This window comes from Oikopleura dioica, chromosome 1, assembly GCF_907165135.1.
Source record: "Oikopleura dioica chromosome 1, OKI2018_I68_1.0, whole genome shotgun sequence".
Classification (NCBI taxonomy): domain Eukaryota; kingdom Metazoa; phylum Chordata; class Appendicularia; order Copelata; family Oikopleuridae; genus Oikopleura; species Oikopleura dioica.
In genome coordinates, this window is record NC_137291.1 from 11,485,732 (window position 1) to 11,502,451 (window position 16,720).

The 16,720-nt window shown below is 41.2% G+C and overlaps 9 protein-coding genes and 4 non-coding genes across 16 annotated transcripts; 12 read left to right on the plus strand and 1 right to left on the minus strand.

The window, feature by feature from the left end:
* The first annotated feature begins 235 nt into the window (after positions 1–235).
* On the plus strand, positions 236–1,404 carry LOC145712154 (phosphopantothenoylcysteine decarboxylase-like). The gene is made up of 5 exons (XM_081789842.1): positions 236–276; positions 335–428; positions 521–558; positions 662–835; positions 1,204–1,404. Exons 1-5 carry the CDS (start codon positions 236–238, stop codon positions 1,382–1,384), a joined length of 528 nt encoding a protein of 175 aa, XP_081645968.1. The 3' UTR covers positions 1,385–1,404.
* Positions 1,405–1,614: 210 nt separating this feature from the next.
* Positions 1,615–3,099, plus strand: LOC145711689 (uncharacterized). The gene is made up of 3 exons (XM_081789384.1): positions 1,615–1,927; positions 2,123–2,470; positions 2,517–3,099. Exons 1-3 carry the CDS (start codon positions 1,742–1,744, stop codon positions 2,748–2,750), a joined length of 768 nt encoding a protein of 255 aa, XP_081645510.1. The 5' UTR covers positions 1,615–1,741; the 3' UTR covers positions 2,751–3,099.
* Positions 3,100–3,126: 27 nt separating this feature from the next.
* On the plus strand, positions 3,127–6,674 carry LOC145711658 (MSL complex subunit 3-like). 4 transcript variants are annotated; one of them, XM_081789349.1, is made up of 12 exons: positions 3,127–3,278; positions 3,706–3,841; positions 4,141–4,290; positions 4,346–4,469; positions 4,519–4,785; positions 4,994–5,083; positions 5,273–5,293; positions 5,481–5,599; positions 5,726–5,777; positions 5,820–5,960; positions 6,025–6,191; positions 6,238–6,674. In XM_081789349.1, the coding sequence occupies exons 1-12, from the start codon at positions 3,151–3,153 to the stop codon at positions 6,475–6,477; spliced, it is 1,635 nt and encodes a 544-aa protein (XP_081645475.1). In that variant the 5' UTR covers positions 3,127–3,150; the 3' UTR covers positions 6,478–6,674. The 4 variants fall into 4 exon arrangements, with proteins under 4 accessions (XP_081645475.1, XP_081645489.1, XP_081645481.1 ...); XM_081789363.1 differs by having other exon boundaries at positions 6,031–6,191; XM_081789355.1 differs by having other exon boundaries at positions 5,823–5,960.
* On the plus strand, positions 5,129–5,202 carry TRNAT-AGU (transfer RNA threonine (anticodon AGU)). Its single transcript has one exon. It is a non-coding gene; the product is annotated as a tRNA-Thr (tRNA).
* Positions 6,675–6,687: 13 nt separating the features above from the next.
* On the plus strand, positions 6,688–10,332 carry LOC145711700 (uncharacterized). The gene is made up of 9 exons (XM_081789394.1): positions 6,688–6,766; positions 6,818–7,229; positions 7,574–7,762; positions 7,997–8,239; positions 9,009–9,366; positions 9,408–9,648; positions 9,692–9,745; positions 9,788–9,923; positions 9,968–10,332. The coding sequence occupies exons 1-9, from the start codon at positions 6,704–6,706 to the stop codon at positions 10,009–10,011; spliced, it is 1,740 nt and encodes a 579-aa protein (XP_081645520.1). The 5' UTR covers positions 6,688–6,703; the 3' UTR covers positions 10,012–10,332.
* TRNAP-UGG (transfer RNA proline (anticodon UGG)) lies at positions 8,291–8,362 on the minus strand. The gene has a single exon. It is a non-coding gene; the product is annotated as a tRNA-Pro (tRNA).
* On the plus strand, positions 8,457–8,528 carry TRNAP-UGG (transfer RNA proline (anticodon UGG)). The gene has a single exon. It is a non-coding gene; the product is annotated as a tRNA-Pro (tRNA).
* TRNAP-UGG (transfer RNA proline (anticodon UGG)) lies at positions 8,859–8,931 on the plus strand. Its single transcript has one exon. It is a non-coding gene; the product is annotated as a tRNA-Pro (tRNA).
* A 29-nt stretch (positions 10,333–10,361) lies between the features above and the next one.
* On the plus strand, positions 10,362–12,486 carry LOC145710935 (UBX domain-containing protein 6-like). The gene is made up of 7 exons (XM_081788648.1): positions 10,362–10,472; positions 10,518–10,694; positions 10,739–10,964; positions 11,011–11,342; positions 11,384–11,566; positions 11,610–12,201; positions 12,243–12,486. The coding sequence occupies exons 1-6, from the start codon at positions 10,362–10,364 to the stop codon at positions 11,862–11,864; spliced, it is 1,284 nt and encodes a 427-aa protein (XP_081644774.1). The 3' UTR covers positions 11,865–12,201; positions 12,243–12,486.
* Positions 12,487–12,509: 23 nt separating this feature from the next.
* Positions 12,510–13,375, plus strand: LOC145711110 (uncharacterized). Its single transcript, XM_081788838.1, has 3 exons — positions 12,510–12,628; positions 12,671–12,882; positions 12,924–13,375. The coding sequence occupies exons 1-3, from the start codon at positions 12,532–12,534 to the stop codon at positions 13,134–13,136; spliced, it is 522 nt and encodes a 173-aa protein (XP_081644964.1). The 5' UTR covers positions 12,510–12,531; the 3' UTR covers positions 13,137–13,375.
* Positions 13,376–13,414: 39 nt separating this feature from the next.
* LOC145712401 (uncharacterized) lies at positions 13,415–14,104 on the plus strand. Its single transcript, XM_081790096.1, has 3 exons — positions 13,415–13,515; positions 13,564–13,681; positions 13,727–14,104. Exons 1-3 carry the CDS (start codon positions 13,506–13,508, stop codon positions 14,004–14,006), a joined length of 408 nt encoding a protein of 135 aa, XP_081646222.1. The 5' UTR covers positions 13,415–13,505; the 3' UTR covers positions 14,007–14,104.
* A 34-nt stretch (positions 14,105–14,138) lies between these two features.
* LOC145712398 (uncharacterized) lies at positions 14,139–14,925 on the plus strand. The gene is made up of 4 exons (XM_081790094.1): positions 14,139–14,392; positions 14,434–14,551; positions 14,595–14,685; positions 14,734–14,925. The coding sequence occupies exons 1-4, from the start codon at positions 14,146–14,148 to the stop codon at positions 14,923–14,925; spliced, it is 648 nt and encodes a 215-aa protein (XP_081646220.1). The 5' UTR covers positions 14,139–14,145.
* A 65-nt stretch (positions 14,926–14,990) lies between these two features.
* Positions 14,991–16,719, plus strand: LOC145712396 (PC-esterase domain-containing protein 1B-like). The gene is made up of 3 exons (XM_081790092.1): positions 14,991–15,227; positions 15,368–15,989; positions 16,101–16,719. Exons 1-3 carry the CDS (start codon positions 15,105–15,107, stop codon positions 16,466–16,468), a joined length of 1,113 nt encoding a protein of 370 aa, XP_081646218.1. The 5' UTR covers positions 14,991–15,104; the 3' UTR covers positions 16,469–16,719.
* Position 16,720: the final 1 nt, after the last annotated feature.

Below are 16,720 nucleotides of genomic sequence, written 5' to 3' on the forward strand. Positions count from 1 at the left end.
CCAGGAGGAGGCGGAATTTGATGTGAAAATAATAGCGACAGAGAAGGCACTTCATTTCATGAAAGGGTTGAATTAGCCTGCGATAAAGAGGGCTTGAATTGGCAGTGAGGCAGAAAATCCCTGTCCCGTGGCGAAGATTATTCTTTGCCTCCAAGGCTTTTTCGTTAGAGAATTTCACTTGAAGAAAAAATTTACACCAGTAGAAAAATAGTTTGTTTTGACGTATCGCTGAATAATGAATGGTACTTATGTCAGCTTATACCATCCTCAATATCGGTAATCGGCTTTCCTGTCAATGGGAGCACCAGTAACTCCTCATTTAACTCATAAAAAGACGCACGCAAGACTTCAAGTCTGACATTCCTGTCTTGACTGAAAAAGACGAGTGGCTGTGGTCGAAAAGAGGAGACCCCGTACTGCATATTCAAGTACAGTCTCAATCATTTACTCATTTCTCAGCGCCCTAGACTTGAGACTTGTGCTTTTAGAGAAATTGAATAACAGAAGTGTTTTGTTTTAGCTTCGAGATTGGGCTGATCTCTGTCTCGTCGCGCCACTTAGGAAATGGGGCAATCTTCTTTTCTACCCATTTTGTTATTGGCAGTTTACTGAGCTGCAAATATAATCTAGTTACTTTAGGCTCTTTAGACTAGTCCCTCGAAAGCGCGAATTCTCTCGCGAAAGCAGCAAATGGAATTTGCGATAATCTCGTTCTGTGCGTTTTACGAGGAAAAGGATTTAAAATTGACTTGCTTTATTGCCCCTTTTTTCGATTAAAAGAGTCACGTGCTTTAAAATCCTCTTTGAAGCCTGGGATTTTTGCAAACCAGTTGTCGTCGCCCCAGGGAAGGGATCACTTTCCCCAGAGCGAAAATTAAAAAAACCCTCGCTCCGCGATGGAGATTTATACATGTTCATTAATCAGTGAAAAACAGAAGTGCACTGTGACCCTTTTGAAAAGCGATGAACACTGCCATGTGGGAAAGGTGGAGACATAGAGGAAAACGCGCTGCGACAAGAATTATATTTTACAAACACGGGTTTCCGCAGCGTTTTGGTAGAAACATCCGGTTACTGAGGAACATTTGAGGAAACTGGAGAGATGGGAAAAGGGCCTCCATAAAAGATCATCAATCAAGAGACTCATAAAATTTTGCGGGCCCCTGAGAAAGAGGGAGAGAGTCTGGTCTTTTTGAAATGTAGAGAAAAAGTCTTGTTTTGCCTTATGTTTATGGAGCGTCCCAAAAAGGGTTACAAAATTATTCATCCGATTACGAAGACACTAATCTGCGGCGATGTAGGAATCGGTGCCATGGAAGGCAAAAGGCTTCAAAGTCCCCTTACTTCAATTTTCCTCGCTAAAATTATCGATTTTCAGCTTTGAACCCTTATCTCGCAGAAGTCTCCAAAATTGTGGGCGTTGTTCGCGAGTTGACAGCGCTAATGGAATAAAAAGAAAAATGATTATTTATGAGACTAAATGATTTATCGATTTTCAAAGCTTCAATTTGCAATTATATTAGTCTAATTCTTCTATTTATTTTCTGTAGGTTTAACTTTGATGATAGTCTATCCAAGCTTATCCTTCTTTTGTACTGACTCTTAGTAGCTTCTTTGCTCTCAGGCGCGTTCAATAAGAATGTATAATTAATAGGCCTTGTAAGAGCAATAAGAGAAAAGTTCAATTGTTGGTACTCCCCTAAGATTGGCTCTAAAACTATCAATTTCTATCTTTTTCAGAATGAAAAGAGGAAGTTTACTCGTGTCACTTGCCTTTGCATACCCGAAGATTTCAGAAGAGATTCTTGGTGCTAGATTTTCATCGAATGGCTTGTGGCCTGACAAATCTTGGCGATCGAAAACGGGCGAAAAAGGGTTGAACTATCTTGACGGCTACTGGGATATTCAAAAAGTCGATATAGATGATGTAAGTACCAGAATTTTGAAAGAATTCTATACTACGCGCAACAGATAGCAAATCTGCTCATTCTTCATTATGATTGGCTCGCTGCGATTTTTTGATATCCTCAGCGAATCAGAATGAAGGATGAGCAGATTCACTATTCGATAACCATGCTGTAGAATTTTTTTTGAAAAATTTAAACTTCAATTCAAACTTTAGATTCTACCTTCGCACACAACCATGATAAATGACGAAATCGAGCACATTTGCGTGAACAAAACATCCCGTTCCGCCGCTAACTTGCCTTCAAAATCAATAATGCTCTCCGACATCTGGCGATTTGACTCGCTGGACAACGTCCACATCGGTCTCGAAGCCGACATCCCAATAAAGGGGCCGGAAGAGATCGGAGAAGAGCTCTGGAATAACTACACGATCTCGGTTTATTCATCCGATTGCGCGTTGAATAGAAGGTATTGGAGTCAACAGAGCTTCACGACGCTGAAGAAACCCGACGGCTCGAGGAATATTCAATTTATTGTCAGATCTGATGGCGGCCGTTGCCAAGTAAGAACTAAAAATGAGTCTTCTTCTGTTATAACCGATTCTTCAGCTAGTGGTGCCGATGGCATCCGAAAAAGACGTTTACCTGCCGAATTCTTTGAACGCGATCACTGCTCAAATTTACTCAACCTTCGGCGTTCTCTTCATCATCCTCTGCATCTCCTCGATCATCATTTCGCTGCTCTTTTGCAAGACGAAAAAGCAGGAAGAGCGAAATCCGCACGATCCGAAAACCGAAGAGGAAACGATGGCCTTTACTCCTATGCCGACGATACCCGAGTAGTAGCTTCTATTTTTCTTTTTTTATCTATCATAAACTGCTAGAAGTTCAACTTTCTTCATTTTTTTTACAAATTTATGATCTTAAAACTTAAATATCTGGCATAAAAATCTTTAGCGAATCGCTTTCCCGGATCGATAATTTGAACCAATCAAAATTGGGCTCCTCCGTAGGCGTGGACTGACCCCTTAAAAACTCTGAAACTTTCTTCTTATAATTTCGCTCGTTACAACTTTCACAGCCCTAAAAATCACTATTTTTCGACCCATTTCTCCTTTTTTCCTGCTCTTTTCTTATTGTAAATATGTCTGATACTCAACTCTTCTATTCAAAAAGCAATAAAAATGTATATTCAAAACTCTCGAGATGAAGACTTGCTTTAGTTGTTTTGATTCGGACTGAAATGAAGGACTTGGAGTTTGAGGTGAAAGAGAAGGTTCTCTGCTATGAGCCTGACAAGGACAAAGAAAAGATTCTTTATGATGCGACAATTGTGGAGATTAGAAAGAAGTCGGATTCTCCGGGATTTCAGTAAGTCATATTTAATCAATTCACTTTGAAGAACCGCAGTAGATTTTAAATGGGGCTTTTTATGCGTGAATTTCTTTAAATTGAATAATTTCGTGGTCGCAAAGAATCCTTTCATCCCATCTTAATTTCTTTTATGAGAATTCTCATCGCAGAATAATTCATCTGTTCTCGATGCGATCATTTTCGGCCTCGCCATCATCAATTTATGACGGCTTAACCTTAAACACGACCAATACGAGAGACGAGCCCAGGGCTGAGTTTAGCCCGTTTCTGTTTTGGGCCTCAGGGGAGTACTCCTGCTCGTCTCGTAGATATACTTACTGACCCGGCGAAATAAAAAAAAAACACTTAAAAATGACGTGTTCCGAGAAAGAGAAGCAAAAGAGAAGAACTTCTTGTCTGAATTTGACGATTTTACGTTTTTCAGGTACATGATCCATTTCAAAGAATGGTCAAAATCCTTCGACAGATGGGTCGACAAGAACCTCCTTTTAAAAGTGACGCCAGAGAATAAGAAGATCCAGCGAGATTTGTTCATCAAAATTATTAAAGAAAATGGCGACAGGGACGGGTTCAAAAGTGTTTTTCTTTGAAATTTCTAAAATAAGGGCCCTTTCTTGGTCTTATACTTTGAAGAGCGTCAAGAATACCTTTCTTCCTTTGATGACATCCTAAATCTATCAATCGTTTCTCTAAAGTCTTTCTTCCTCAATTTGCTTGCGCTTCATCTTTTCTTTCATCTGAGAACTAAAAAGACGCTTCTTTAGCACTTTTTCATCCTTATCAGTTGTTTTTCTTTCCACTACCTTTTTCACAGGGATGAACTTGACTGAAGAGGAGATTCATTTTAAACCCGACGAAAAGAGCACTGAAGCACGTTCCCGGCATGAGAAAGATCAAGAAAGAACTCGAAGCTGAAGAAAAAATGCGAAATTCGTCGAACGGAAATTTGCGATCTTCCCGGAAACGAGCCCCTTCTACCAGTCAGTCAGAAATGTCATCCAATGACGATGTGAGACATCCCTTGCGTTTTCCCTAAAGAAATTCGAGTTTCACTGACATTTTAGACGCCGGAAGAAGAATTTGACAATACGGGAATTCCCGAAATCGCTCTCTCGGATCGCCTAATCTACCTGCTGGAGAATGACCACATTAAAGTAGAGAAAAAGAGGCGGCTGCTTAAATTGCCTGGTAGCATACTGGCGCTAATTATAATGTTTCGATTAAATAATCGCTTTAGCTTCCATGAACGTAGTCCAAATCCTGGAAAACTACGTTCGCCACTACGCCGCCAACCTAGAGAATACGCCTCATGTCGTCGCCGATCACAGAAGCGACACGCACCTGATCGACAGGGACCAGTACCACTTAGAGTTGGTGATGGAGATTGTCGATGATATGAGGATTTTGTTCGACCATGTTTTGGAGAGTTTGCTGCTTTACTCGGCGGAGAAGTCGCAGTGCAAGAGATTGATGGAAAATGCCACGATTGGGAATAATTCTAGCCGTAAGTTACTACCATTTTCTGCATCAACAGATGTCTGAGAATTTGTGATAGACAGTGAATATGTCTGCTAGACCGAATCAAAGAGTTTGTGTTTCAATTTTGAGTTCCAAAAAAGTAATTCTCCGGGAGGGCCTCAAAATGGACTAACCAAGGGTGGATTTTACAATTTGCGAAAAAGCTAATTGCTCAATAAACTTATTTTTTTCAGAAAATCAATCGCCCGAGCCGCCAAAATCAGAGGAGAAGGTGTTTCAGCAGCCATCAACTTCGCAAAAGAAAAGACCCAGAACTGCGGATGGTAAGTCTACTAGAATAAGTAGCTAGTTCTAGAGCCGCGTCATCAGGCCCGATGGCTTAGTTGGTTAAAGCGCCTGACTAGTAATCAGGAGATCCCGAGTTCAAATCTCGGTCGGGCCTTTTGCTTTTTGCTCAAAAAAAGTGCTTCCCGAATCAGCATTTTTAACATACACTGATGATTTTTTCCTAGCAATGGGTGATGATAACGAAGGTAAAACAGAAATCCACCTTGTTTTTCATTATTTTAATCCTCACGTTTTCATCCGTCATTTTAGATTATAATTCATTTTTAATTGCATGCTGTTTTATTTGAATTGAATTCGCCACTTGAATTTCCATTTGCTCACATCTTCACCCGTCAATTCAGCGTTGTATTTCACCTTGAATCTTAAATTTAGCTCAAACCGTCGAGTACACGAAAAAATGGCTCATCCGAGGAGAAGATTTAGGAAAAACAGGGATCATCAAGGACGACGATGGAACCAGAAGATCATCGAGAAATTACACTGTCCTTCAAGTGAGTGTTTCTTATGTCACTTCTTCGCGTCAGAAGACATGGGCAGGGGGTGATTAGATTGAGTATAATAGCCCGTCGTCAATCACTGTTTTGTTGTCAATAATTTAACCTAACATAAATCACTAGTCGAAGGGCACGCGTGGAATTCCAACTCCTCAAAAGGCTACCAAAGCTCAAGGTAACTTTTATCCAAGGAAAAAAGTTTCTCATCTGATTTTAGCAGAGAAAGAAGAAAAGCCGAAGAAAGAAGCTGAAAAGCGAGTTACTCGACGGCAACAACTCAGTACTGACTGTTGCATCGATTTGAACCCAAAGATTTTCGTTCGAAGAACTAGTATCACAACAGGAAACAAAAAGAAAGGTAGGTTCTGCTCTAAAAACTCTTTTTGTAAAGAAACTCTTCTTATTCTCTCTGTGATTATTAGGTTTAGACTCGTCCAAAGCTGGAACTCCGGACACGATCAAATCTGACCAATCTGATCGGGCAAATGATTTGGATTCCCCGCTCAATATGATAGAGCACTTGTCTCCGAACCAGTTTAGCGACGCGAACGAAATTCGCAAAACTATGTCTCTCTCGAACATCTGGAAGGTCCGTCATTTTTCTGGAATCATCTCTTTATAACTTTTTTTCTTAGTGGCGAATGCTTCCAATCGGTTACAAACCGCCAGTCGTACCGCCAAGCTTGATTTATGGAGCGCAGCATCTACTCCGCCTCTTTGTCGTTATTCCTGATCTTCTTCGAAAAATGCGCTTGAAACGAAATCGCAGGGAACTTCTTACAGACGTCCTCAATGGACTGATAAATTTTCTCGAAGCGTACGACCAGGATCTTTTCCAGGAAGTAGCATACGAACTGGTAGCAATCGATCAATAGTAGTTCCTCCCTTCTGACCCACGAACGAGCTATATTCTTACCCAATTTATGTGAAATTAATCCACTGCCCTTATCAACCTTTTTACTATTTCTCAATGTGACTGAAATGAACAAGCGCCAATTATTCTTTCGTCTGACATCTTTAACTTCTATTTATATAAATGGAGCGTTTTTTAAGCGAGGGACATATCCATAGATCTTTCAGTAACAGTTCTATCGTTTTTAGATGAATAATGACTCCAATGCGGAGAACATATTGAAATCTGAATTTTCCCTCGACGATGTACAGGTAAATCTACCACTGCCGTAAATCTACAGTCATTCACTTGCCACTTTTAAGAGTCTATCAAATGCCTATGGGTTAACTCTCGGCCGCAACCGTCGCCCTCAACATCATGTCACGACTTCTGACCATTTTTCTGGTTCCACTCCTGACATTCGCGGCCTCTCGATCGACCCACTCCGAAACAGCTCGATTCAAAGCGACATTTTAATAAGCAAACTTCGCGAAGAAAATGAACTGCTCAAGAAAGAAGCTTCGATCAAAGAGGCGAAACTTCAATCCAACATCCGCAGCATCCGAACCTTCTGGTCCCCTGAACTGAAAAAAGAACGAAACACTAGAAAAGAGCATGAAGCGCGGAGCAAGCGGCTGGAGGCCGAACTCCGTGGGCTTCAGGGAGGTGACATGTCAGAGAATATGCTGCATCGGGAGAATATGGTGCTACGGCGAGCTGTTCAAGACTTGGAAGGTAAGAAATGTTGTGATTGAGTCATTATTAATTTCAAAGATTGTGTTTGAAAGCTTGTCTACTTTTGTTTCAGCATGCCTCTACCCGGGGTATTCCCGCAATACCTTCCCGCCGAGAGCGTTTCGTTCGAGGGGTATTACCGTGTCTTTATAATGTAGCCTTTTTGTACTCTTACGTGTCTACATACTATTCAACTTTGGATATTATCAAGTAACGCACCAACTTGACGCCAAGCCCGCGGGTTGTCGAGAGAGTATGATCTTCGTTTTTTATATTATTTAAAAATATATACGCAACCAAATTATTACCTTTCATTTAGTCATGTTTATAATTGATGTGTTCAGCGCGCGTACAAACCCAGCGAGAAACCTTGGAGGCAAGAGAGATCTCGCTCAGAAGAGCGCTTCAGTTGGCCGCAGCGCATGAGCAGAACCTGTCCGGCAAGGGCATACAGTCAGAAGAAACCTACAGAGCGCTGCTGAGTATAAAAGACGATAAGATTGCAGCATTGGAGAAATGCGTCAGAGATCTTGGTAAGAAGATGAATTAAATATTTACCTATAATTGTCTTTAGTAGAATTTTTATCTATGGATAAATTTACTACCTGTTATCGACAAGAGAAGCCCATGAAGCAGACTAAAGAGTAGATTTGTCGAAAACTAGGAGTCGAGTAAGAGTATTTTGAATAGTTATTGAACTAAGTCCAGCTCTTGCGGCAGAGATCATTGAAATCAAGTAAGAGGACTTCCCTAACAAACTGTTTTAGAGGAGAATCTAAGAGCATACGAACGCCAGTTTGGATCAGCAACGGGATCACTGCTGCGCTCCAGACGAGGGTTGAATGACGCAGAAGGCGATCAAATGCTCTGCGCACAGAATAATTATCTCAAGACCAAAGCTGATGGTTTAAAATGCGAGCTGAGCATCAAAGAAGCTGAAATTTCGAACTTGAAGACGCGGCTAGAAGCGATGCAGCGCTCGGATCAGGAGACGCGCAACCACTTGGAAGGTACAAATAGGATTCGAATAGCCAGTAGCAGCGATGATCTTTTCCAAAATCGGGCTCAACCGGGATTTGAACCCGGGACCTCTCGCACCCAAAGCGAGAATCATACCCCTAGACCATTGAGCCTTGAAGGTGGCCTCCCGGATGTTATCTTTGAAGCATCCTTAGGTAAATATCAGGAGGTTTTGTGTAAATAGACATCCTGATTTTTAACAAGCACGGCTCAATGGTCTAGGGGTATGATTCTCGCTTTGGGTGCGAGAGGTCCCGGGTTCAAATCCCGGTTGAGCCCGATTTTGGATAAATAAGACCTTCATAAATTTTGTTCTTAAAATGACCGTAATAACTTATTTTATTTATTTTATGATCGTGAAGGTAAAGGTTTTTTAACCGTGAAATAAAGTATTCAAGGATAACGGAATTTATTTTTTGATGGCCAATAAGATTGTTTTTCGCGGTGCATCATTCAATTTTGCTATTTTACGACTTCTTATTGGACCAGCGACAATATAGTGTCTCGCTGATTTGATGACAAATTTTTAATGGCAATGAACTTTTTTGAGGCCAGACATTCTTTTTGGAAATTCTTATTAAAATAGAACATCCGGGAGGTAATTATCAAGGCTCAATGGTCTAGGGGTATGATTCTCGCTTTGGGTGCGAGAGGTCCCGGGTTCAAATCCCGGTTGAGACCTGTTTTGGCTAAAATCAACCTTTTTATCAATAAAAATCGACTTCAATTAATGTCACCGAGTCATAAATTCATTTTTAGCCGTTCGGGAATCTCTCAATGCCAAAACAAGCCGTTGTGTGCAGCTTCAATCTGAAAACGAACGACTACGAGCAAAGCAAACTGACTCCTACAATTATTCGTCTCCTCAACGAACCGTCGAACGACCACTCTCCCACGAACTCGAGGTGAAAGAGCATCAAATCAAGCTGCTCAAAAGTCGCTATGAAAATCTCGAACTTCAACTGGCCGATAAAGACAGACGGCTACTCGAGCTTGAGGAGAAAATAAACCATGCGAATGGAATTTCCTCTAGGGATGAAAAATCGAGTGCAGAAGCAAGGGTTGCTATGAAAGCGTTAGAAGATGCTCTTAGCGACAAGGATGAAGCTATGAAAAGGTTGGTCGACAACCGTTCTTTTGAATATTCATAAATTTTAGGGAGAGGACTCGATACGAGAAAGAGCTTAAGGAAGAACGAAACCGCCGCATCGAGCTTCAATCCCAACTCGACAACCCCGAAGAAAACGAGCGAGAAAAGATGGAGATGCGCCTCGAAATCCAAAAGCTTCAAGCGCAGTGTCAGATGGGCCAGCAAGCCCTACAAGACCAGGATCAAAGGGCGGCTAAAGCAGAAGCTCTCCACGCTCGTCTCAAGGGACAAATGGAAGAGATCTTAAATGTAAGCTCAACCTTTGAGCTGTTCCATCAACAGTTGTTTTCAGGATTTCGACCAAACCAAGAATGCTTACACAGTTCTCCAGCAAAAATTCAATCAGGTACGGCATTGCCTCAAATTTCATATCTTCATTCTTTTCAAGCTCCGACGGTCACGAGAAAAGGATGAAAAGATCCTGATGAGTGCCAAACGTGAAACTGCCACTCACTGTCTCAACGAACTTGAAATTCGAGCCGAATTGCTCGAAATAAAAGGAAAGAAAGCCGAAGCAAAGCAAGGTAATTCGCCTATCTCTTCCTTGATTTCAATGGCCAATTTTCAGTTCGAGATAAACGAGCGCAGCTTCAAGCTCAATATAAACTTTAACCGACAACTACAACGAATCTAAATCCGACAGCATACGACTGGCCGAGCTTACCTCTAAATCGCACATGACTTCAAAATTGCCTTCTCAACTTTCCACGACTCTGTTTTCCTCCATTCTTATTAACTCTATTTAAATACACTTACCTAAAAGAAAAAATAATGAATCAAACAAACCTGAAGCTTCAAAGCTTCGAAATTTCAGTTTCAACCGAATCAAGTCAAAAAATATCTCGTTTTCAGCAGTTAACCATGTCATTTATTTCAACAATATGAAGAATCCTGCATTATCTATTTTACGATTATAAACTTTGAAAATTTGCAGCACTTTCACTCAGTAATACCACCCTAGAATGAAAAAGTTCTTTGAAAAAATCAAGAAAGATTATAAATATAAGAAAGCAGGGACAGGGCGACGCCTAGACGAGGAACGACCTCAAGTTACTCCTAAATCTTCGTCCACGGTAAATTTATGATTGAACAAGGCATCTGTGACGCATGTTTGATAGTCGACTGGTTCTGCAGGTTCATCAACTCGCGAATATGGAACTTCAGCCGCTAATGCACAAGCTGCTGCCGCAGCGATAGCTCGGCTAGAGAAGAAAATGATGCCAGGAGGATCTTCTTCGAATATGAATAGAGCCACCCTCAGGGCGGCTAGGGAACAAAACGATCGGGCTAAACAGGTCTCTTGTGAATTATTTTTGCCCTCTTTTAAAAATAATTTTAGGGAGATAAAGCCCTGGTGGACTCTCTTCAAGCTCCAGAAGAAAAGAAAATCGAGGCTGCAAAGGTCTTGAGCGTTGATGGAATTTACTACACGTGTCCATTGAGTGGAGAAGTCATACCAAAAAGTGACTATATCTCGTATCTGGAGGCATTTTTAAATTCCCTCGAGCCGGTTCCCTCCATGGAAACATCGGTAGTCAAGATAATGTGTCTGAATACTCACCGAGGTAAGATCTTAACAGTATCTTTATTTGTCTAAAAGGTTTCCTTCAGAAAATCGAGAAAAAGCGATTGAAATAATCGGCAAATACCTAAACAACATCAAATCTAATCCAGACGAGGAAAAATACAAGAAAATCAAATGGAATCACAAACTCTTCCAAGAAAAAGTTCACTCTCAAAAAGGCTCCACAGATTTTCTCAAAAGCATAGGCTGGGTTGAAGAAACATTGGAGGGCATTCCATTCTTGATTTTTAAAGGAACACTGGAGAATATTGGCCAAGGACTAATTGCACTTCAAACTGATGAAATTCCAAGACCTACGTTGCACCGAATGCCAAAATTATTGACACCTACTGATGGTCAACAACGAGTTGAACTTCCCGTACGTATGACTTTTGAATTCTTTGATTATTTTTTCCACAGGATGATTTCTTCAAAATAACTGGCAATGAGTTGAAAAAGAGCCAAGCTGATAAGAATATTCAATCGCAACAGTTAGACATGCTTATGACAAAAAAGATGCGTGAGGATGCAGCATTGTTGAATAAACGGACGTATTGCTACAGTTTGATACGCATTCGCATGCCGGATTCTAACTATTTACAGGTAAATTAATCCTCAAGAATTTCCTAAATAAAAATGTAAAAAGGGAACATTCAATGTCTACGAAAAAGCATCGACCATCATCGATTTCATGAAAGAAAACATCATCGAGGACTTCAACTGGGTCCCCTTCAAACTTCGATCCGCAGATGGCACCTTTATCTTCCTTGAAAATACTGAAGTCCTCGAAAAAACTTTGGTCGAACTTTCTCTTGTTCCAAGCGCTACTTTGACGTTTTGCTTCTACGACGATGATATTCGCGAGCAGCTTCCGCGACAGCTCGTCAAGGATCTGTCTTAATTTGCATGTCAAACAATTTTTTTTTTCACTTTCTTCAACACACCACTTTTAACTGCAATAACATGTTTAATCAAGTTCCGCATGATCTCGTTTTTAACCTTTCTTCTTAGAACAAAAAAAAAAGATGCACCCGACAACGATTCTCCGAGAAATCGAGCTTGAAAATGAACCGGTAGCACTTTCGATTATGAAATTTGCCGAGGAGACATTAGTGACAATTTCCGACAATGGAACGTTCGGAGCTTTCCATGATATAGACATCGCAGAAATGCGCCCTGGAAAAGAACCTCTAATAACTATCAAACCCTTCTTCGGATACAGTGATGATTTCACCAAGGTAAAAGGAGATATTTTGGCGAGGCTAAAATGAATATTTAGGTTGTTTGTCGGAACTTGGCAACGAGTTTGCAAGTCAAGAACAAGTTGATGATCTCAATTGGGCTCAAGCAAGAGAAAGTCAACAAGCAAAACTTGGATCTTCTCAAACTTGAATTGTCGGACATGCTCTCTTAAATAAAGAGTCTCAATATTTTTCTCTGTCATTTTATCATTTTGTAAATTTACCGGGATGCCGGTGCTTTGAATTGTACCAATGCAGCAATTTATTTCAGTGTCCAGCAAAGCCTTATTTTTCCACAAATTTGATATTTAAGAAAGGCGTTGTCGAATGTCTAGCCACCGGTCCGGCTCAACGCTCACTCATACCAGACTGGGCAAGTTGGGCCAGGAGTTGCTCTCGGAGATCGTAGAGAAAATGACCGAAGGTTTTAATTTTTTCAATTTCCCATCTTTCAACGAACGTTTAGTTTGCGAAAAGTTCCGAGATGTTTCTGGCTCATCCTTTCTCGCTTCGGTTTCGCAAGTGTCTTCTACCGAGAGAGAGATGCAACGACGAAGGATTCTGGAGCACAGGAGAGTCATAAATCATCATTTCGGAGTGTTGTCGATGATTTATCGAAAGTTGAGCGACCGGATTCCATGTAAAGAAACTAGCTTGAAGGGACTCATCCCTTTGATCGTAAGTTAGGGTTTGTCATTCTTTGTTGAAAACTGTTAAAGGACGGAGAGAATGTAAAAGAGCCTCAAAGAACAAAGCAAATTGAGGAGCTCCGTGCTGAGCGAGATCGACTTCGAGTCATTGTTCAGATGAAATCTGAGCAGATGGGAGAGGCGCTCAGAATCATGCGTCTTTTGCTTCAAGACATCAACATTGATTCTGGATGCAAAGTTGAGTCTCGCCCAAAGGTCGGCATCAACCCAATGAAAAACTGAATGATAGCCATTTTTGCCCAACTTCCAAAAAAGGTCGTTTCTTCCTAATTTTGGCAGTTCGATTCTCTTTCGTCTCTTTTTTAATTTTGAAATTCAAAGTTTTTTCTGCCCATTTTCAGTATCTCAATTTCCTTCACAGCCACTTTTTCTTTCAATGTTACCTCTTTTTCCACTTCAGTTCCTACATCGTATTCTTCCTTTTACGTATGATTATTCTGCTATATTATATAGCCTATATGTCCCTAATTGAAATCTATTATTTCTTTATTTTAAGAAATGAGCGATGAAATCGCGCAGATCAAACAAAGATATTCCCAACTGAAGCTTTGCAAATTGGCCAGAGATTTTCTCCATGAGATCGTCCTAATCATGCATCAAGGTAGGGTTAAACTCGTGGTGTAAGAGGCCTCAGTTTGGAAAATCCTAGTCGCTTCGTATCATCGAAGATTTCGAGAGGACATCATCAAAAGCGATCGAAAAGGATACACTGACGTAGCGTTCAAAAATCTCAAAACTTTGCACCAACACATGCGCCAACATTTCCAGTAAGAATCATCCTCCTCATTCCTCTTATCGTACTAAATTTTCAGCAAACTTTCCCTCGTCTACTCTGCCATCGACGAAGAAAACGCAGCCGCCCTTCATAACGACCTGAAATCTTCAATATCCTTTCTTCCCAAACAACCTCAAGAGCCAGCGCTAGAATCAGAGCTCGAGAAAAAGCTGAGATCAGAGCGCGACGAGCTCCTAAAAGTCCGAGACCAGAAAAACGCCCAAATGCACGATGCAATCAAACTGATGCGCTTGCTCATGGGCGACTTGAATGAACCAGACCTGTCGCCGCAAAATACTCAAAATCCAAAGCTTTGACTAATTTTTAATTGAAAATTGTGCCTTCCAAAATAGTTCCCATCCTCAACATTCTTTCAATTTCAAAATCAATTTCCAATCGCAAAAAACTACCCTCGTTCTAAATTGGAACTTCCAATCTCTATTCAGACTCAAAAGAATGTCGCAGTCTCCTGGCTACCAAACGGCGATGGCACCAAGACCCATGCAAAATCAAGCTCCTCAGAGTCCCGCCGCCCAAACTGGCGCTCCGAATGCTCAAAACGCTCAAGCCCAAAATTCTCAGCAACAAAACCCACAGCAGCAGCAGCAACAAGGACAATCCAGGAGCTCCAGCATCACGAGTATTCAGCTATGCCAGATGGCGACCGAATTGATTTCCGAAATTGTCTCTCGAACAACTGAACGTAAAGTACTAATGATCTTACTTTTCACGCTCAAATTCTAGTGTGCACCTTTTTTCGAACTGTCCAAGTTCCGACTGGTTCAAAAATGGCCAAGCACGTGTCGATTGATCGAAGAAAACGAATGGTGGAAGGAAATAAAGCGATTCAAAACCATTTTGTGTAAGTACAGAGTTTCAGTTTACTGTTGTATCTGAATTTTTAGAACACTTAATGTTATCCACCACAGATTGCAAGAGCAACTCCAAGATGACGAAGAAATTCCTTTTGATTTGAAGTCGCTTATTCCTTACGTGGTAAGTCTAAAAATGACAGGTTGAATATTCTGTAATACTCAAATTCAGGAGAACGCGGAAGTAGTGGAAAAGAACGAAACGCAAGAAATCCTCGATCTCAAAGCCCAGCGCGATCAGCTCCTGATCATCAACGACCAGAAAAATCAACAAATGCTGGAGACCATGAAAATCATGCGCTTGATCCTGCAAGATATCAACATGGATATCAAACCCGACGTTATCCGCCCCGACGGAAGATGAAGAATAGAACTTTCTTTCAAAAGAACTAAAATTGATCTCTCACTCGCCACTCTCCCCTATTCTTAGCACTGCACAAGCGTTACCTATCCATGATCAAAGTACTACGGAATACAGTTGCGTCCTTCCAAAACATTTAGTAGAACTATTTATTGAAATTGTAGATCTCGAGTCGGACTCAAATGAGTTTTTCGGAAATTATCAACATCTCTGCGGGGGTACCCTTTATGCGTTCTCAGGCGAGAATTCTGATGAGAAACAAGTACATTTTGTTCTTGGGAGATTCTGTTCAGGGAAAAGGTTGTCTAATTTTACCTAATCAAAGGGCTCGAAAAAGATTCATTTAGATAATCCGAGATTTCGATTGGTGAAAGCTCTTTTTTGACACTTTTGATAGGTCGAAAATTATTTTTCTGTAGAAGCCTTTTTGAAGAGAGCATTTTACAAAGATTTCGTGGCGATGCTCCACAACGGAATGATGCTTACGTCCAAGGAAATCCGCGAAGCATCGGAGTACTCTTTCCGCCAAGATCGAGTTCTATTCACGACGGAGAAGCACAACGGAAAAGAATACTGCGAAATCCGCGAGTACAAGGGAATCCAGCCAAACGCCAAGGAAGAAAAAGAAAAGCAAGTCGAAGCGAGATGGAAAGACAAGTTCCTGGTTCGATTCGCTTTCATCACAAGAATTTGGGACGAGAATGAAAACGGAGCCAATCGAATCAAAGATATTCTCGACATTTTGACAAAGGATGTCTTCCCAGATGTCATCGTTGTCAATTCTCTGTTCTGGGATGTGGAAAAGTACCGCGACAGTTGGATCAGCGAGGAAAGATGCTTTGAAAAATACTCGAAGAATATGCACGAATTCTTGGGATACTTCAATGAGATCCAAATCAAGGCGATTCGGGAAGAGAGGCTGAAGAAACCGACGGTGAAGATTTGGAGGTCGTCGATGAATATTAGCAATTATGCGAGATCGGGGTTTATTGATGCTTCGACGAACACGGAGTTTTTGAAAGACAAAATTGATAAAGCCAACGCTTCAAATATCAAAATCGTAAAAGGTACAGAAAGTCAAGAAGCCTCTTAATTCGAGGAATAATTCGTAAAAGCCGCGCTTCGCGCAGATCATTTTTAACTGGAAGCCTCTTACTTTCGATAAATTTGACTTGTAGATAATGGATGGGATCTACTGGACGCTCATTATCTGATGGAACCTTCAGTGGAAATCTTCCGCGCGGCTGATGGAATTCACTGGACTCCATCCGCACACAGGTTTCTGACTTGCGCTCTTCTTTCCCACATCGCGCTGGCTACAGGAGAGGGGCTTCCCAACTTGCCGACGAATGTAAAGCTCAAGAACGGATTGACGAGAATGTCGGCCGATGAATATAATGACATGGTGAAGAATTATTCTGATGATGTTGAAGTTCCAGGAAAGGATCGAAGAATTTTCAGGTTAAAAACACATTTTTCACGGATAAATTTGCGATCCTCGAAAAAGAGTTCAACCCTGCATTCGAAGACTAAATTTCCCCGTTGATTTTCGCATCACTAAAATCGTACGCGCATTCCGCCCGTGACTGAGACGACGCGACCAATCAGCGTGCAGCTCGAGGCGCCCACTCCAATCGCCGCGTTAGTGAAAATCTTTCTCCGTTTTTTCCTCCGGGAAGCTTCTCTTCCCTTAATTTTTGACTGCAAGAGATGGCAAGAAGCAATTTTCAAAGAGAGAAAATCTCCTCTTCAGGGTTCCTATCGAAAACTTTAGCGCTAACTTGTGAATTTTGATTAG

Coding starts and splice junctions, on each gene's coding strand:
- LOC145712154 (XM_081789842.1), top strand. CDS start 236: ATGAATGGTACTTATGTCAGCTTATACCATCCTCAATATCG. Junction 277..334: donor TTATACCATCCTCAATATCG/GTAATCGGCTTT, acceptor ACTCATAAAAAG/ACGCACGCAAGACTTCAAGT. Junction 429..520: donor ACCCCGTACTGCATATTCAA/GTACAGTCTCAA, acceptor GTTTTGTTTTAG/CTTCGAGATTGGGCTGATCT.
- LOC145711689 (XM_081789384.1), top strand. CDS start 1,742: ATGAAAAGAGGAAGTTTACTCGTGTCACTTGCCTTTGCATACCCGAAG. Junction 1,928..2,122: donor AAAAAGTCGATATAGATGAT/GTAAGTACCAGA, acceptor TTCAAACTTTAG/ATTCTACCTTCGCACACAAC. Junction 2,471..2,516: donor CTGATGGCGGCCGTTGCCAA/GTAAGAACTAAA, acceptor CCGATTCTTCAG/CTAGTGGTGCCGATGGCATC.
- LOC145711658 (XM_081789349.1), top strand. CDS start 3,151: ATGAAGGACTTGGAGTTTGAGGTGAAAGAGAAGGTTCTCTGCTATGAG. Junction 4,470..4,518: donor GCGGCTGCTTAAATTGCCTG/GTAGCATACTGG, acceptor TAATCGCTTTAG/CTTCCATGAACGTAGTCCAA. Junction 4,786..4,993: donor GATTGGGAATAATTCTAGCC/GTAAGTTACTAC, acceptor TATTTTTTTCAG/AAAATCAATCGCCCGAGCCG.
- LOC145711700 (XM_081789394.1), top strand. CDS start 6,704: ATGAATAATGACTCCAATGCGGAGAACATATTGAAATCTGAATTTTCC. Junction 9,367..9,407: donor AAGGATGAAGCTATGAAAAG/GTTGGTCGACAA, acceptor CATAAATTTTAG/GGAGAGGACTCGATACGAGA. Junction 9,746..9,787: donor TCCAGCAAAAATTCAATCAG/GTACGGCATTGC, acceptor ATTCTTTTCAAG/CTCCGACGGTCACGAGAAAA.
- LOC145710935 (XM_081788648.1), top strand. CDS start 10,362: ATGAAAAAGTTCTTTGAAAAAATCAAGAAAGATTATAAATATAAGAAA. Junction 11,343..11,383: donor AACAACGAGTTGAACTTCCC/GTACGTATGACT, acceptor TTTTTTCCACAG/GATGATTTCTTCAAAATAAC. Junction 11,567..11,609: donor CGGATTCTAACTATTTACAG/GTAAATTAATCC, acceptor AAATGTAAAAAG/GGAACATTCAATGTCTACGA.
- LOC145711110 (XM_081788838.1), top strand. CDS start 12,532: ATGTCTAGCCACCGGTCCGGCTCAACGCTCACTCATACCAGACTGGGC. Junction 12,629..12,670: donor CGTAGAGAAAATGACCGAAG/GTTTTAATTTTT, acceptor ACGAACGTTTAG/TTTGCGAAAAGTTCCGAGAT. Junction 12,883..12,923: donor AGGGACTCATCCCTTTGATC/GTAAGTTAGGGT, acceptor AAACTGTTAAAG/GACGGAGAGAATGTAAAAGA.
- LOC145712401 (XM_081790096.1), top strand. Junction 13,682..13,726: donor CACATGCGCCAACATTTCCA/GTAAGAATCATC, acceptor CTAAATTTTCAG/CAAACTTTCCCTCGTCTACT.
- LOC145712398 (XM_081790094.1), top strand. CDS start 14,146: ATGTCGCAGTCTCCTGGCTACCAAACGGCGATGGCACCAAGACCCATG. Junction 14,393..14,433: donor TGTCTCTCGAACAACTGAAC/GTAAAGTACTAA, acceptor CTCAAATTCTAG/TGTGCACCTTTTTTCGAACT. Junction 14,552..14,594: donor GCGATTCAAAACCATTTTGT/GTAAGTACAGAG, acceptor CTGAATTTTTAG/AACACTTAATGTTATCCACC.
- LOC145712396 (XM_081790092.1), top strand. CDS start 15,105: ATGAGTTTTTCGGAAATTATCAACATCTCTGCGGGGGTACCCTTTATG. Junction 15,228..15,367: donor CTGTTCAGGGAAAAGGTTGT/CTAATTTTACCT, acceptor AGAGCATTTTAC/AAAGATTTCGTGGCGATGCT. Junction 15,990..16,100: donor AAATATCAAAATCGTAAAAG/GTACAGAAAGTC, acceptor TTTGACTTGTAG/ATAATGGATGGGATCTACTG.